A 17,122-nucleotide genomic window follows, 5' to 3' on the forward strand; every position below is an offset into this window, starting at 1 on the left:
CCAGAGTCTCCTGTGAGCTGGATATGGAGCAGGGCTGAAGGGTGAACTGAAGGAGGGTAGAGAAGCTCACCCACCTTACCTCTGAGGATATTACACATTGGACCTGATTTTATATGAAGGGTGGGGAGAATGATATGAAGAGAGGTGGATATAAAATAAGATCCAATCAAGGAGTAATCCATTCATAGAGAATGGCTTGAGACATTCTTGACTAGCAACAGCTAAGTGGAGTACACAAGTCTAATATGTGAAGACATGTGAAAGTGAAACAAATTAGTGTCTGTAAAAATGGATTGTGGGAGCTGCACATTCCAAGAACAATAATTCTGAAAAATGCTCTGAATAGTTCTGTCTAAAGTGGGCCCAGAAAAGGGGGGTGGGAATGAACCAATAGCTGCTTATGTTGGGCGGAGGGGGGGTGTTCTTAGTTCATGATTATGGATGGTGGCATCCTGGTCTCCTGTTTATTTCCTTGATAATGAATTTATTTTGCCAGTCAAGCCTTTCCCCTTAGTTTTCTGTTCATTTTCTGATCAGTTTGTAGTGTACTCTACATATACAGCCTTAGACTAGTGGGTAAAAGTGGGTAAATTGTTTGGTTGCATTTGCAGATAGAAGGCAAATGGGGGGAGTTTACAGGCTAATTTTTAAGCCTCGCCCATTCTGTCCCCCCTCCCCCATCCAGGCACCTTTGGGCCTTTGGGAAAAGGTGCAAAGGCTTGCTTGGATCAACTGTAAGGTGGGAAGCAGGTAAAGCACCAGGCACCTATTCTCATTTACTCTATTCTCCCCTTTCACTTCAGAATAGGCAGCCTGTTTTGCAGAGTTGGATGCTCAGTTATTCATGCTGAATAAACAAAACACACACACAACTGAGTGCATACCATCATGATATTAAAGAACTGGAATAAATTTATTAACAACCAAAAATCTCAACCCAGATAAAATGTTTGGGAACACACGAAGCAGCCTTGTGCTGAGGCAGACTGTTGGTCTGCCGGAGTCAGTGTGGTCCTTTCTCATAGGCAGAGGCTCTCCGGGGTCTCAGGCAGAGCTATTCCCATCACCCACTACCTGGTCCCTTTTTAACTGGAGATACTGAGAACTGAACCCAGGATTTTCTGCATGCCAAGCAGGTGCTTTGCCACTGAGCCTCAGTCCCTCCCCAAATTCAAAACAAAACCAGCACATACCATTTTGCACACCAAGGCTCTACTCCACCCTCTCAGTCTTTGGGAACTGGAAGTGCCAATATCAGGAGGGGCAGATAATGTCACCCATAATTATGATGCCTGGGTTCCCCCAATAGAAGCAGTTCCTTTACACTGGAGAAAGTAAAAAAGGAAATAGATATACCGCTGAGGCAGGAGCCATTCAGTTTAAATCCTATGCCTGCCCACATAAACTTATCCAGGCTTCTGTGCTGGAAGACTGGGATGAAACTTGGGAACTGGTTTTTAAACAGAGACATGCTAGCCAAAGGTCCATCAAATCTGGCAAGGAAACGGTGGGTTAGGGTCAGGAGTTCCTGACTTGTCTCCTGACCATCCCACTCTTACTCCCAAACCCTCAGCCCTCCCATTCATCACTAAGGTAATTTCTACAGGCCCAGAAAGGGGTGTGGGCAAGCCTGTTTTAAAACTTTTCCTGTCCCCGTTTGAACCAAATAGTCTTCAGGCTTCAAGGAGGACAAAAGGACCCCACAATATGCATTTCTGGGGCAGGGGAAAGGGACTGTTCCTGTAAGCATATTCTTTCTTGTTGAATTCCAGTTCTTAAAACAACAGTCATTAATGCCTATTCTTTTCCATTTACCACTATACTCTTAATGATAATCAGAAGTGATTTGCTTGACCTGTCTTCCTGCTTGCAGTCTAATGATGACTAGGGGTGTGTTTCAAAAAACCAAAACAAAACTGGATGATCTAGATTTCAGGGATACCAGAGAAATTCAGTATCCCTGAAATCCAGGTCAGGTTCCCTAATCCAGTTAGAGAATCCCAAATTTATCCAGCCATTATTCCCTATGGGGAAACCTGCCTGGGGGGATTTTTCCCCAATCAAACTCCACCAAATTTGCAGAAAACCTACTCCCAACTGTCTACTAAAGACCCCCCCCCCCATTTACAGGAAAATTGGGCCCTGGGGTCCAGTACTAGGGGCCCCTGAAGAAACTGCCCCCTTTCCCTTTCCATTGTTTCCTATGGGGGAAACATTTCCAAGGGTTCCAGGAAAAGGGAAACCTTAAACAAAGGCAATCCTTGACCAAAAGCCAGTCCAAATGCAAGTCCCACTCCCAAACAAGCTGAACTAACAAAGCAAAGCAGGATAACCAACTTCAAACCAGAGAACCTCAATGTTAAATCAGAGAACTCCAATGTCAAACTAAAGAATGCTGGACCAAAACTGAAAGGGGAGGGTGAAGCTTGCTGGAGTTTAAAAGGCAGTCGCCGGCAGTGGCTTGAAGGGCTCTTTTGGAGCTTGGGTTGGGGCAGAGGTGCGAGATGGGAATCTACTCTGCCTGCTGCCTCCTCCCTCACCCCTCCAGACTTACCCACTCTCCTGCCACAGGGTGCAGCTTGCCTCCATTCATGCCAGGGCCCTCTCACTCGCACCACTACTTCTCACTCACTGCTACTCCACCTCTGCTGTGGCTACCTGTGGCAGCTGCCTACAACCAAATAATCCTGCCCAGCAGAGTTTAGTTCCCTCAGTCTGCTCTGGGATTCTCTTATATGATCCAGTATAGCCAGATTATGCCACATAGGCATAAATCTGGTTATTTTGCTGGTTCATGATGAATCATGGATCACACATCCCTAATGATGAACAGGCCCAAACTCTTCCCTGTCTTCTTTTCAGTTGATTGGAAGTTGAAGGTAACATACCAGGAAGCTCTATGCTATTGCTTCAGATTTTCATTATAAATTTAATCTTTTTTACCATCATGAAACTCCCAATCAGAAAACTAAACCAGACAGTAACAAGAACGAGGAGGAATGCATCAATGTACAAGAAATCAAAACAACATTTTGTGGGACTGGAGCATGAAGTAAGTTCATTTGTTAGCTCAGACATAGGTTTCTGGCGAAGTGAAGGAGGACTGGAGCATTTCACACCGCTGCTATGCAGGCCTCCTGCTTGGTCTTCCATCCAGTTTTTCAAGTACCAGAGTCCACAGTCACAATGCCATGGATTGCTAGACAAATTGATGACATTTAACCCCTGAAGGTAATCAAATGCTCCTGCAGGTATTGATTCCAAGTTATTGTGCTGGAGGTACAGTTCTTGTGTTGAATTGGGTATAAGTGGAAGAGTCTCCAGTTCTCTGAAGCTACAGTCTACTTTTAGTGGTTGGCTATTTGAAGGAGAGCATGTGCAGACATCAGGACAGGAGCTTGCATAGCTGGTTTCAAGGAACAGAAATATCAGTAATCCTTGACATGTGACCATTCTGAAAATTGAGAACACGACATCAGTGCAATGAAATAAGACAAGGTAAATTAATGAACTATTGCACAATGTTTTGCAAGAAAAATCTTAATGGAGATTTCTAATTTAAATGGGAAATAATAATGTCTTGATGCTTCGGTACTGAATCAATTGTTTTGTTTCCCTTCTGGCTGTGGACTTTACTTGATGTCCCAAATATTCCTACATTTCCATGAAGCATAAAACCTGCACTACCCTGTCCCAGGTGTGATATTTGGGGGCCACACCATCAATGCTACAATATAACCCGTGCCTTTTTTCTTTAAAAAAGAAGAGGTGTCAGTATTTGTGAGGTTCACCACCTTGTGGACCCAAGCCTCCTGGCTGAAAGAAGTGCTGGTACCGTGCACCAGCTCATAAAGCCCTGGGTATAACTCTGTTTTATTTGCATCACACTTTACAAGGATTAAGCAAGGCATCCATGTAGGCTCTGTCCCCCTCCCTACTCCAGGGGCATGCTTGATCTACCTTCTAAACAGAATTATCTGCAACTTGGCCACCAGGTGGCAACAAATATACATAACACCCACAGTACCAATTAGGCATCTGGACCGGAAACCCATGTTCACAGTTCAACCAAAAGGACCATGTTTACTTCCAACCCTGGCATGAGGCCTGCCCCTCAGGAAGGCTTGCAGGTTACCCATCCTCTGGCAGAAGTTGTTTTGAAGTGGGAACCACCTGCCAGCTACAAGCCCACCAGGCAAGGGCCTTGTCTGCTTTCCTGAAACATGGGGCAGGTGACACATTGGGGAACAGTGCTCAGAAGACCCACAAGTGGCATGTCAAAGAGCCACATATGCTCCCCAGTCCTGATTAAGTATCACTACATTACACCAAGTACAGTTAGCCCTAGGTTTTTCACACTCTTTGTGAAGCATGCATGGAAGCAAGTGAGCAGCACTGGTGGCCAGAAGCTGCCTCTCAGAGGGAGAGGGTAAAGAAGGGACAGCAGGCCGATGCTGTTTTCAGTCACTATCTACCTGTTCAGAAGAGTGAGCAGCTGGCAGCAACAAACAGCAGCCATCACCCACCCTTAGACATTTTGCTGTTCTTTGCCGACAGTTGCTCACCTCCATTCATTCTCAGCTGTGATGTTGCAGAGATTTCTGGCATGATCTTCCATTTCCTAATAGGAAAGACTCCTGAGGATGGCAGGGTAGAGTGGCTTCTTCACGTCCCTTTTTCACTCTGCAGGCATGGACAGAGCTTACCCCATTGCAGGCATTACATTTCTGAAGCTCCTATCCCACATACTGAGAGAACACAAAATGTACTGTGGATCCACTGTATCCGCAGTCACCATTTTGTTCGAAAAGGGCAACATACACATTTTGCATGCACATTTCAGTGCATGCAATCTGAAAACTGCATTATATGTGCATTGCATTTTTCCAGCAACATAATTGTCGCATTTACTGAGATAATCATGCATAGCATGCTTTCCCATTATGTGAGATAGGAACAATGGAAACACAGCGCCTGAAAAGGGCTCTTGAAGGAGCATGAAAGGGTGCCCTCTAATCCCTGTGAACGAGTATTCTGTACAGTGGGGTAAAATGCTCTCAGCAGGGCATCTTGTCCAAGACCTCCTAAAACCTGAAGCCAGTCCTAGATATAACACTTAAAGTACGAAAATTAAAAGTTATGAATATAGCGATTGATTATTTCATGATTAAAAATGAGAGGAAACCACAAAACGTACAGTGGCAGCTGGGCTAGCATGTGCTACTTGATGACCCTAATAAAAGTGAAATTATTTGTGTTCATCACTCTTGTGCTATTAAACTCCTAACAAACAGTAAATTACAAACAAATTTAAGTTACAATTTTTTAATTATGAAAGTTAATAAACATCTGCCAGAGAAAGCATTCAGCAATCTAAGAGCTAAGTGTCTGCTGCCACAAACTAAAAATATTTAAAGTTATTTCCTTTAGCTTAATGAGCCCTTCCTTTTACCAGAGATGAAAGGATGCTGTTGCTGCGCCACGGATGTGCTACCCATTCACTTTGCACATGCCTTAATCAAAAAGAAGCAACAGGACAAAAAAATAGTATTCAGCCCATTTGACTCTAAATTATCTCTAAAATAGGTACAGACCAAATCCATAGTCAACCAGATCAAGAACAGAACACAAGCAGATGATAAATCAAGTAAATAAATAAGAAGCATCTTACGTAACTTCCTTCCCTACAGGGTTTTGCTCTTGTTTGGCATCCAAACCAGGGCAGGTTTTTTAAAAGCATCCACACAACATCATCCCCTAATCATCCATTTTGTGCTTTTCCTCTGCTTTGTTCTGGTCATTCCCAATCCTGGTTTGGGAAAGAATGCAAACAAAGTGCGATTTATGGGACTTGAAGGTCCTATCCACATTTTCTTGTTTTAACCCCTCATGGCTAACATTATTCCTCTGCATGGCTTGGGTGGGGAGAGGTTGTGCTTTTTTTAAAAAAAAAGTTATTGTGACATTGTGGCGTTTTAAAGATTTCTTGCCATGTTAATCAGAGGCATGTTGCTTTGGAACATGCAAGGTCCATTGAACTGTACTACTATTTATTTATTTATTTTATTTTATTTATGTCATTTATAGTCTGCCTTTCTCACTGAGACTCAAGGCAGATTCCACAGTATGAGATTAGTACAATCAGTACTAGCAGCTGAGAGATAAGAAATGTGTTCCACTGGGGTCACCATGTTATTCTATTGCTACAGAAATGACAGAAAAGTGATGTGGTACCTTGAAGACTAACATTTTTTATTGCACTGGAAGAAAAAGGTAGTACAACACATGGTTGTCTAATAGTCAGTTCCTTTCCTCAAGGGTGGACTAGCCATTAATCATACCAGGACAATGCCAGTGGGCCTCTGTCCTGCAGGGCTGGTGGCAAGGTTAGAGGGACCATCAATCATGGCAACCAGCAGATGCACCTACAAAGAAACAGAGTTAGGGGTGTGCAATTAGACATCAGTACACCAAATATATACCTGGATAATGGCTATATTGGCATTATCCAGGTATACCCAATCAGATGAGAGAATCCCAGATAACATTGGGATACTGAATGCATTAATGCTTGATAAAACTGAATATATATGGTTTCATCCAGTAAATGCAGCTCAAGCAGTTTAAAGCTTGCTTTGGGGCTTTCTAGTTGTTCTTGGGGGGAGCGTGCTTAAGCAGTTGCTTGCTGCTTATTTACTTGTTGCTTCTTGTGGGGGGGATTGCTAAAGCAAAATTTATTTACTTGTTACAGTGTCCCTTGTTTCAGTTTGGTTTGGGTGGGATTCTCTAGTTTGATGTTGGTACTCTTGCTTCGGTTCCAGAGTGATTCTCTAATTTGATATTGGTTCCCTTGCTTCAGTCGGGTTCTGTTGGGGTTTGTTGGTTCAGCTTGCATTTGGAGTGGGACTTGTATTGGGATTGGCTTTTGGCCAGAGGTTGGGGGCAGAGTTGCCCCTTTGTGTTTCTTTGTCCTGGAAAGCCTTGGAATTTTTTCTCTGATAGGAAACAATGGAGAGTGGCTGACAGCAACTTGTTCAAGGGTCTATAGAACTACACCCCTGGGTCCAATCTACTTGAAACTTGGGGGAGGGGGGATGTCTTTAATGGACAAAAAGGGATAGGCTCCTTGCAAATTTGGTGGCGTTTGCTTGAAAAAAATGCATCCCAGATAGTTTTCTTCCTATGGAATAATGGCTGGATATATTTGGGATTCTCTAATAAAACTGAACCCAATTAAAGAATCTGACCCAGATATCAGGAATACAAAAAAATACTTGTTTTTTTCCTGCATACTCCTAAATAGAGAGCAAGGAGAGAAAACAAGACTAGCCAATGGGATGGGATGGCTAGTCCTGCCCTGAAGGAAGGATTCCTCAATTTTTTCTCTGGGCTTCTCTGGCAGCTCCAGCCTAGTCCACTTAAAAAAAAAAATTGAATCCAAACCTACTACCTCTTTAATGCTATGCTTAGTATTGCAGCCAGCATCTGATCCATGTTCACTTGGAAGTAATTCCCACTGAAGAAGGGACACACAAATCACCAGAATTGCCTGGGCGCAGGCAGAAGGGGAATGTTGTAAGCCGGCACCATCTTCCTCCACCCCCCCCTTTCTAACAACCTAACAGGACCTACTTTTAAGAAACTTTAACAGATTGCTCTTAATGAGTTTTATCATATGATAATCCTTTACTTTCATAACACTGCTTCATTAATTAGTTTGTTGTTTACCTTACATTATAAACATTTTCGTTTTATCTTTATTGTAGGATGTGAGAGAGGCTTGCATCTCTGACCTGTCATCATCCATTATATGTGAACAAGTCTCTAACATAGAAAAACACTTCTGATTTTTGATCTCCCCCTTATGTAATTATCTGCATAAAAAAGAGGATAATTATTTTCTTTCTAGGGAAGTGAGTTCTGACACATGAAAGTTCATGCTGGAATAAACACTGTTAGTCTTTAAGGTGCCGCTGAGTTTCTGTAATGGGGAGAAGAGTCTACAGTGTATAGATTCAGGTCAGGAACTGAATGCCTTTGCCTTCTGCTTCAAACAAAGTGACATTTCCCAGTAGCCCTAACAACAGACTGGAGCTGGTTTTTCTGCTAGTTTCATTCAGGTGGTTCTCTGTTATTTTCGTGTGAGTTTAGCAGGCAGTTGGGCTGTAGTGTATTAGATGAATCGCCTCTTGTATTAGACAAATTGCCTGAGCCTGCTGAAACCAAGACAAGGCCTGAGATATAGAAAGCTATATCATGAACTAGATAGAGCCCGTCCCCGTCCCCCAAACTCCTGTCTCTAAACTGAGATTCTGATACCTCATTAGGATATAATTAGAGGAATCTTCATTTGAAGTCAAAATTCTGGTTACTTGTCCAGAGACGTTGCAGAGAGTCAGTCACCCAATACATCTGGGACCAGTTTCTTTATTATACCACTGTTCTCTTAGTTCATTAAGGTATAATACTAGGGTGAGAATACATAGATATGCCACAGAATCTTTCCCTAGTAAAAAAATTTCAACAGCAAAGCTACACTGATGCTCCCCCACAAACTCAGAACAGTGTTTATGCATCTAGTTGTTAATCAATGTATACATACATATATGTTTGAATGGTTTTATTATTTCAGTGTCCCAGGGTGAAAATGTAGAAAACATGGTTGCTATATTTTGGGTATATAAATACATCCACTCTAAATTATTGTAAAATATGTGAAAAATATCTGTGGGCATTTACAAAATACAATGGCCATTTCCACAAGTCTTCTCCCCCTCCCGAAAAATAGTGCAAAACTTACGAATCAACACACCTTCATGGGGCGATTTCCCGACATGACTTTGCTTCATGACGCAATGACGTCAGAAAACGTGCCACAAAGCAAAGCCATGATGGAAAATCACACCATGAAGGCATGTCATTCTGTAAGTTTTGCGCTATTTTTCGGGAGGGGGAGACAAGTGGAAATGGCCAATGTGACTATTATTTTCAAAAGATATTAAAACAACTTCAGACTTGGACTTTGACAAAGACTCAACTATATGTGATGCTGGTGTTCTGTGATTGGAATGCCAGATGTGTTATTTGGTCTTAAAAAGCATCCATGAGGAAGGGGAGGGCCATATCTCAAAGAGATCCCCACACACGTACATTATAAAGGAAAAAATATAAACAGTTTAATTAAAAGACTATGGAACGCAAATAATACTATCTGTGACTTTCCAAGTTTTCAGTTTTCTTCTCACCACACTCACAGGCAAACTCATCTAAATATTTGTCAGCCACTGTGATGTAGTGGAAGAGCAAGATTCAAGTCCAGTTGCACCTTAGAGACCAACAAGATTTCCAGAGTATGAGCTTTTGAGAGTCAAAGCAACCTTCGTCAGATACTTTGACTCTCAAAAGCTCATACCCTGGAGATTTAATATGCAACTGGATTTGAATCTTGCCCTTCTACTGCAGACCAACATGGATACCCATCTGAAATTATGTGACATAGTGCTGAGCTAGGAGCTGGGATGAGGCAAATCCCCTTTCAGCCATGAAGGTTGCTTAATAATCTTTAGCCCATTGTGCACATGCATGCACTCTCTCTCTCTCTCTTTGTGTCAGCCTACTATAGGTCACATGGTTCTTGTGAGAATAAAATGAGGGAGGTGAGAACTATGTACGTTACCCTGAGCTCCTTGGAGATAAAAACTCAGCTTTGGATTCTGCACAAGGGAAGACTCAACCCTTCACCCGCACATCCCCACCCATTTCTTGCTGCCTCTGGACACTTCTTAGTTTTGTGCCCTTTGACCTGCTAGGCTTCAAATTTAAACCTGACCAGAGGCATGTAAGGGGGAACTCTGATTAGCCTTTTCCAGGGCTGGTTTTGCTTCAGAATCCACCCCTGCTTTTCCTTTTGGTATGTCTGCTAAAGTGTTTTGTTCTGAGTCAGACCATTAGTTTATCTAGTTAAGTGCTGTGTATTGGCAGTGACTCTGCATTTAAATGAAGACTTGCCTGAAACACACATAAGAAAGGTGGGATTTGGATGGGGACCTGAAAAAGCACAAAAGTGATGCTCCAGCAGATCCAGGGGTAAAGCACAGGCTACCCAGGATCGGTGGGGGGGCAGCACATGTCTGTGGGGTGGCAGCTCCAAGCCATTCTTGTTGCCTCCTCTTGCATTGCTGCCCTTCTCTGATTTGACACAGTAAGCAGCTGCTTGGGTTACCGGGCTGCTGAATTGGCTGAGGTGGGGGGAGTGAACTTTCCTTGCTTGAAAAGCTTCAACCATCTGCAAGCAAAGTCCCTTTTGAATCTTAGCCAGACTCAAAATGACTTACAGAATGCCCACTGCTGCCCAGCTGCTTCTAAACAGAGAGAATCTTGCTCCCCTCCCAAGGTGTTAAAGGCTTATCCATATGGAATAAGCACAAAACTATGATGCATGAAATACATAGGAAAAAATTCATTAAGACATAATTTATATATACCTAGAATGAAAATGTTAGTTAATAAAAAACATTAATGCTATTTCCTTGATTATGATTTATTAAACAATCTAAACCTGTTATGTTAATAAAGCAGGGCATTACTGTCTTTATTTTCAATTTTTTAAACATAGCAGGTACTTTTATCCAAGCTTAATAAAAGTGTTTTATGCAATAGTATTTTAATCGTCAGTTACATTAACCCATTATTTATTAGATGTAGATTAAGAAATAAAGGTTTGCAAAATAAATTCTGTTTATACTCTACAGTTTTGTGGGGAAATGATGATAATTGAACACCAAAAATGCAGAACTGGTTAAAATACTGAAAAGCTCAATGGTGATATCAAACAGAAACCTGAGCTGTAACTATCCTGGATTTTCTAGAGCTTACGGCTCAGTTCAGTTCTTGACCTGAGGTCTCCTCTTCCCTGCTTCCCCATTACACCTGGACCACCAGTTTTTTATATACGGCACTTACCTCACGTCCCAAGCACATGAGGGATCCAGTCAGTCCACAGCTTTGCATTCTTTTATTTCTGCTTTTAAAGTATTTTTTTCCTACAGGACCCATGGCATTTTTCAGTACATGATAATTATAGCAATAGGTGATAGTAAATTCTTGCTTTTGTGGGTTGTGACAACAAGAACTGCAATCATTACAGTGTAGGCTACGCAGCTCAATTTACTGAGCTGTGTGGGAAGTGGTTTAGGGCTCATGAAAGAAGTGGTCGGTCTAGATAAACTGGCTATGCTCTCTCCCTCTGTAGGCTTTTTAGCTGCTTTCTGCAAGGATTCCCTAGATAAAGGCATGCTGGTTTGGACCTGATAAGCAGAATTCTGCTTATTGCAGTGGCTGCTGTTCTTCACGGACTCCCATCCGGGCTCTCTGCTTGTTTGCCACAGCAAAGCTGTTGCATTCTGCCCTGTATGTTGTATTCAGTTCTGTACTTGTCTTCACAATATAAACACTTCCTCAGCGGTGGAGACAAAGTGCATTAGCAATGAACATATTAGTTTTTAGGTATCCAGTGGCATTTGGGTAAGTAAAGGCTTCTTCTGCCATTTTAATTGAGTGACAGACTAGGAAATCAGGAGTCAGACCTTTCCTTCCATTGTACCCCTTCAATTGCCTGTATACAGCGTAAAGCAACTCATTTTAATACAGAGCACTGTATAAAACATTCTGAATTTCTTTCCATGCCTAAAAGCCAACCATTTTTTAAAAAATGTTAAACAAGACTAGATACTGACACAAACCTTAACGCACGTCATATGTTTCGCCTCCAATCCATATTTGTTGATGCAGCAAACTTCAAGTTGTGCTGTATGATCATTTGCTGTTACACACACGTACAAAAACTGCAGCACAATCCTGTTTTAAATGCCAAGTGAACCCCACTCCAGTCCTTATTTTGAAGAATGTGTGTGTGTGTGTGAGAGAGAGAGAGAGGGAGGGAGAGGGAGAGAGCGAGAGGGGGTGGGAGGGAGAGTTTAAGGTTCTTTGGTCTGGCATCCTGTTTAACTGAAGAACTTGAAGTGCACCCGCTTCATAAAGATGGCTCTGTTTTGGTAGAACTTAGGAAATGGTTGCCACAGCACCTGTTTTACTAACTCTCTAGACCTGACCAGGTGCTGCTGCAGTTAGCAGAAGCCATAGTGCATGAGGAAGCATTTCCATATGCTGCAGTGTTTGCATATGCAGTAATACATTTCACAGCAAACAGAACTTGATTGTAATTGGTATTATTCCAGTGACAGGCACTATTTCAGGAAACATAACAAGGCCATGGTGGGAGTTTTAACGTAACCAACAATAGCAAACAAAATACAGCTGAAATTCTTTCTTTGCCACAAGAGCCATTTCATCATGGATGCATACACTTACTTTTTGCACATAAACATGTTTTATTTAACAGATGACAAAGGAGGTACTAAGAGCCCAGCCTGCTTCTGTCTGCCCTCTCTTTTGTATGTCTGGAACAGACTGGACCAGAGGAAAGAAGTCCTCTTTTAGACCTGCCCTTGGTTGCCTCACCTCCAGAACTGGCCTGATGGCTAGAGGGACAGGGGCTTGGACTAGGTCCCTATGGCCCAAAACTTAGTCCCCACTCACCATCCCACCTCCCCCCCCCCATATTTCTGACAAAATGCAATTGATGCTTTTTCTTTACAACAAGTTATGGCAGCGCAGGCTTACTTTTTGTACAAATGTTTCCTCCTTATCAGATGACTTTTAGTATTCTTATTAAAGAGTGCCTCATTTTGACTTCCGATCTTCCATGTCATGAATCTGCAGCAGTGGAATTTCAGAAGAATGCTGCTGTTTAGTAGATTTGTTGGCTAATTTTCTGGAGTACTGCAGAGTGCACACCACTAAAATCAAGACCAGCACTGCAATAGCAATGAGTAGAACGTCCCTCCAAAGGAAATCAAGGCAGCTGATGGGGAGAGGCTTCTGACATCCTTTCAGGTCATTCCCACTCAGGTGGCTCAAGGCTCTCATCTTGACAGAAGCTGGGCCTGCGCATGTAACATTGGCAAGAGAAGCTTTGTGGAAGTCTTCCAGCCACATTTTGAAATATAAAATGGAGCAGTCACAGTTCCAAGGATTGTTGGAAAAATTCACTTTCTCTACTTTTCTCAAGATGTCCAGTGTGCCAGGAAGGACTGTGGTCAAATTGTTGTTTTGCATCTCAAGAATTAGGATGTCAATTGACAAGACAGGCATCTCCTTCAGCCCCACAGAAGCACAATCGATTCGCCAACCCAGCTTTCCTGGCAGTGGCTCACACAAACAGGGAGGGCAGGGCTTGGATTCGACTCTGCACAAGAGCAGGAACAAGAGCAGTCCCTTGTTCATGCTGGTAGCTGCAGGACAAGAATATGTACAGTGTCAAGGGTTGTTCTAGATAAGCCAGAAGGGAAAAATTTGTGCAGTTCAATCTGCCCATAGAAAATTCTGAATTTTCTGGAAATACAAATGTACAAATTGCTCCTAAATAATACAGCACTACTAGTATCTTTGGATGCTATACAGAAGTAACAAAAGCAAAGGAGCAAGTAATCTGTGCATCGGCTTCTGTTGTTCTTGTATTATTACCCAACTCATTGTAAATACAGTTTAAACCCATTATTACCACAAATTGAATTGCTTGAAGTATATGACTAAATAGGGACTAAGATAGTTGTGCTTAGACAGAAGTTCAGAGACTCCTGGCTACAGTCCTAATTTATGTCCCTGAAATACCAGAATATTTGAGACTACAGGCTGTGGCAGTGGTACTCACTTCATGGCTCATGCAGAGCCACATTCACATTTACCATCAGCCAAAAGACCCACATGATGACTGCAAGCCATGTGCACTCTCCCACCAAAAGTACCCATGCAATAATATAACTATTAATATTAAATATATAACGATAACCTTTTTAATTATCAGAGTGCCTTGGAGCATGTAGGGTTGCTTCTCACCACCAATGTTGAACTTTAGCCAGCTCCTTGTGTATGTGGAGTACAGAGAAGGGTTTCCCTCTCTGTCTACCTTCCCACATGCTTCTCAGCATGAGGCACAGTAGCTCAGTGAGATTGCAAGGCTCCCACAGGAAAGCACGCTGACAGTGGAGAAAGATGAGTAAAGCCACCACATTCCACTATAGACAGCTTTCTGTATTACTGGGTGGCTAGCTACAGTTGTGGTGGTTTTTCTTCTTTGCAGCCAGCTTTTTCTGCCTCCTGGATGTTGAGATGAGAGCATGGAGGCTGATGAAAAGCGTGGGGGGTTGATGGAGAGGATGAGACCTTGAGATCCATCTCTGGTCCACAGCTCATGAAGGCTTGCAGCTTTCCTATCCTTCAATCCCTGCAATGTCTTGAGGTAGTAACAACAAGCCCTACTGGCCATGCACACTTTCCTGGGACATGGGGTGGGTCCCATTGTGGGGAATGATACTCAGAAAAGCCATATGTGGCTATAGAGCCACTGAGTGACTACCCATGGACTATGACTTCAGCACCAGACATATTACTTAGTGATGTGATGTGATATCTCAAAATGCACATGATGTGCCATATACCTATTAGTAATAAAAATCTGTCAATATATTAAAATTGTTTATTTGTCTGAGTTTTAAAATGGATTGCGTAAACAATTCTATGTAATATGTAATAAAAATGGTGTATAAAAGGTCTTTTCAGGTTTTGTCATTGCAAATATTAGAAAGACTTAAACTGAGGAAAATGTATAATTCCAAAAGGTTTATAATATATTTAAAGGCTCATTGAAGAAAATGGTGTTAGTTTTTATCTATTAGGAGGCAATTTTCCAAATGCTTACATCTTTATAGTCCCATTTACTCCAGAACCAAATTTCCTATTGGTAAAAGCACAGATTACAAGTAGGTAAGTTTTAACTTATCTCTTTCAAGACAGTAAAGACAGAGTCTATTGGCAGTGGAATAAAGGAAGGAGGAAGCATCACTACATGACCGTATGCTTTGGGAATGAAACATGTCCCCCCCCCCACATGTTAATGGGATTTGGAGAGAAGAACATATGGCTGTGGAAGACTAGTCAATGACCCAGACGTGATTAACTATCTGAACCCTGCTATGAAAGTAGTGTTATTTTATTCATTTTTATTTGCACTCTGCCTTTCCTCCCTAATTGGAACTGAAAGCAGCTTGCGTCATTCTCCTCTCCTCCATTTTACCTTCACAACCACCTTGTGAAGTAGGTTGGGTTGAGAGAGTGTGATTGGCCCACGTTCACCCAGTGTGCCTCCCTGGTAGAGTGAAATTTAAACTTGAGTCTCCCAGATCCTAGCCCAACACTCCAGCCACTAGTACTACACCACACTGGCTCTTCTGGTAGGAAGATGCTGTATAGGACCAAGCCAATGTTAGCTGCTGAAATTTCTGAATGGCTCCCCAAGGTTCCTTTTCTCTCCCCGCTTTCGCCAACTTTGTCTTCTATCAAGCACCCGATGTGATGCAGCGAAAAGTTGTAAGCAGTCAAGAGTTGCAACTAATGAGGAATGCAGTTCAAACAAGAAACCTTACAGCAATCCAAGAGGTGGCCTCTGGGTTTGTATGGACTCAGCTGTTTCACTCCCGGACACCCTGTTACAGGAAAGTCTGTTGTAGGAAACCTTTGGAAGGATTACAAATGCTGTCCACAGAAGAGGAACACCTTTCAGTAGAAAAAAATGGCTGGATTTGGTTGCACAAAACTATCAAAGATCTCATGCTATTTGTTTGGAAACTAAAAAGATAACTTTCCTGATCAAAAAGCAGGTTTCTGTATGCCTAAAAGAAGGCAAAGCAAATACTGCCCTACTGAAGTCTATGTAGTTTAATAAGGTAGTAAAGCAATGGTAATCAAGAAAAAACATCTTGTTGAACTGCCAGCTAGAAAACTGATGCAATATATCCTTACCTTTTATTTTTAGAAAATGGAGCTGTCTTTTGCAAGTTTGCAGCAACGGACCAAAGGAATGAGTTGATGAACTTCAGGAAGGAAATGAATTTATAATGCTCTTACTGCAGAAGCCAAGCCTTCTTCATTATCTAACCCAACACGGGCTGCCTTTGCAAATTCATACTGCTGGGATTCCATATGAACTGTTCTTTTGTTTTACCTATTTTCAGATTGGTTTCAGAAATCAACAGGAAATAATTTTAAATACTGGTGTCACTGTTTTGCTATCTCTTTAAAAGGCAGTTAACATGTTTTAGCAAGTTGAAATGGTTAGTTTCTCATCTCACCATTTTCCTTCAAGGGCTAATACAGCATCAGATGGTGGCTGATTCCGCACACGTTGGATAATGCACTTCCAATCGTCTTTATAGATCATTTGGAATGGATTTTTTCGTGTGCGGAACAAAAAATCCACCTCAAATGATTGATAAAGTGCATTGAAAGTGCATTATCCAACGTGTGCAGAATCAGCCGGTGTGTGTCTGTTCTGTGTGGCAGAACTATGGCAGTGAGAATGTTAAAGCCTCCCCTCCCCCCACAGCTATATAGTTCCATCTAAGATGCCCCTCTTGTGTCTTCTATTTCCACTTAAAAGTGCTATGAAAATTCAGTCACAGATCACCAAGCATCACACCTAGTTTGATTCTGAGAGTTGCTCACCTAGGAATTCATTACTGGTCAAAACAAGTAGTGATTCTACTTGAACTGCTTTAGATCAGTTTAATGTCATTTGAGGATAGCAGTTTGCCATGAAACCCCTCAACTTCTGTGTATTCTAGCCTTCTGTGAATTTGCTGTTTACTTCATCCCATTAGCGAACATAGTAATTTGAATTACCACAGAAAAGAGTCCAGTAGCACCTTTAAGACTAACCAACTTTACTGTAGCATAAGCTTTCGAGAATCACAGTTCTCTTCTTCAGTTGCATCTGAAGAAGAGAACTGTGATTCTCGAAAGCTTATGCTACAGTAAAGTTGGTTAGTCTTAAAGGTGCTACTGGACTCTTTTCTATTTTTGCTACTACAGACTAACATGGCTAACTCCTCTGGATCTGGATTACCACAGCAATTCGGCATCTTGATAATCTTAGCTTTGACTTGTTGAAAAGCAATGTTGGTAAACCTTGTGGTTGGGAAGGAAAACATGGAGCATGGAATCACGT

At 42.0% G+C, this 17,122-nt stretch overlaps 1 protein-coding gene across 9 annotated transcripts; it reads right to left on the minus strand.

Moving 5' to 3' along the window:
- Nucleotides 1–2,518: 2,518 nt before the first annotated feature.
- Nucleotides 2,519–15,972, minus strand: GP9 (glycoprotein IX platelet). Of its 9 annotated transcripts, none has more exons than XM_054975385.1 (4): nt 10,963–11,271; nt 6,342–6,425; nt 5,672–5,809; nt 2,519–3,454 (listed from the first exon to the last, which is right to left on the minus strand). In XM_054975385.1, exon 4 carries the CDS (start codon nt 3,451–3,453, stop codon nt 2,911–2,913), a length of 543 nt encoding a protein of 180 aa, XP_054831360.1. In that variant the 5' UTR covers nt 3,454; nt 5,672–5,809; nt 6,342–6,425; nt 10,963–11,271; the 3' UTR covers nt 2,519–2,910. The 9 variants fall into 9 exon arrangements, with proteins under 9 accessions (XP_054831360.1, XP_054831357.1, XP_054831358.1 ...); XM_054975382.1 differs by having other exon boundaries at nt 6,235–6,425; XM_054975383.1 differs by lacking the exon at nt 5,672–5,809 and having other exon boundaries at nt 6,235–6,425.
- Nucleotides 15,973–17,122: the final 1,150 nt, after the last annotated feature.

The sequence above is a fragment of the Eublepharis macularius genome, chromosome 4, assembly GCF_028583425.1.
Source record: "Eublepharis macularius isolate TG4126 chromosome 4, MPM_Emac_v1.0, whole genome shotgun sequence".
In the NCBI taxonomy this organism is placed as follows: domain Eukaryota; kingdom Metazoa; phylum Chordata; class Lepidosauria; order Squamata; family Eublepharidae; genus Eublepharis; species Eublepharis macularius.

Bases quoted from the DNA above. Each gene is read 5' to 3' on its own strand.
- GP9 (XM_054975379.1), bottom strand. From the start codon at position 12,770: ATGACATGGAAGATCGGAAGTCAAAATGAGGCACTCTTTAATAAGAAT. The intron at 3,455-12,681 runs GTAAGCCTGCGC...CTCAATTTTCAG, and splicing joins AGGAAACATTTGTACAAAAA to AATGGTCACATGTCAAGGAT.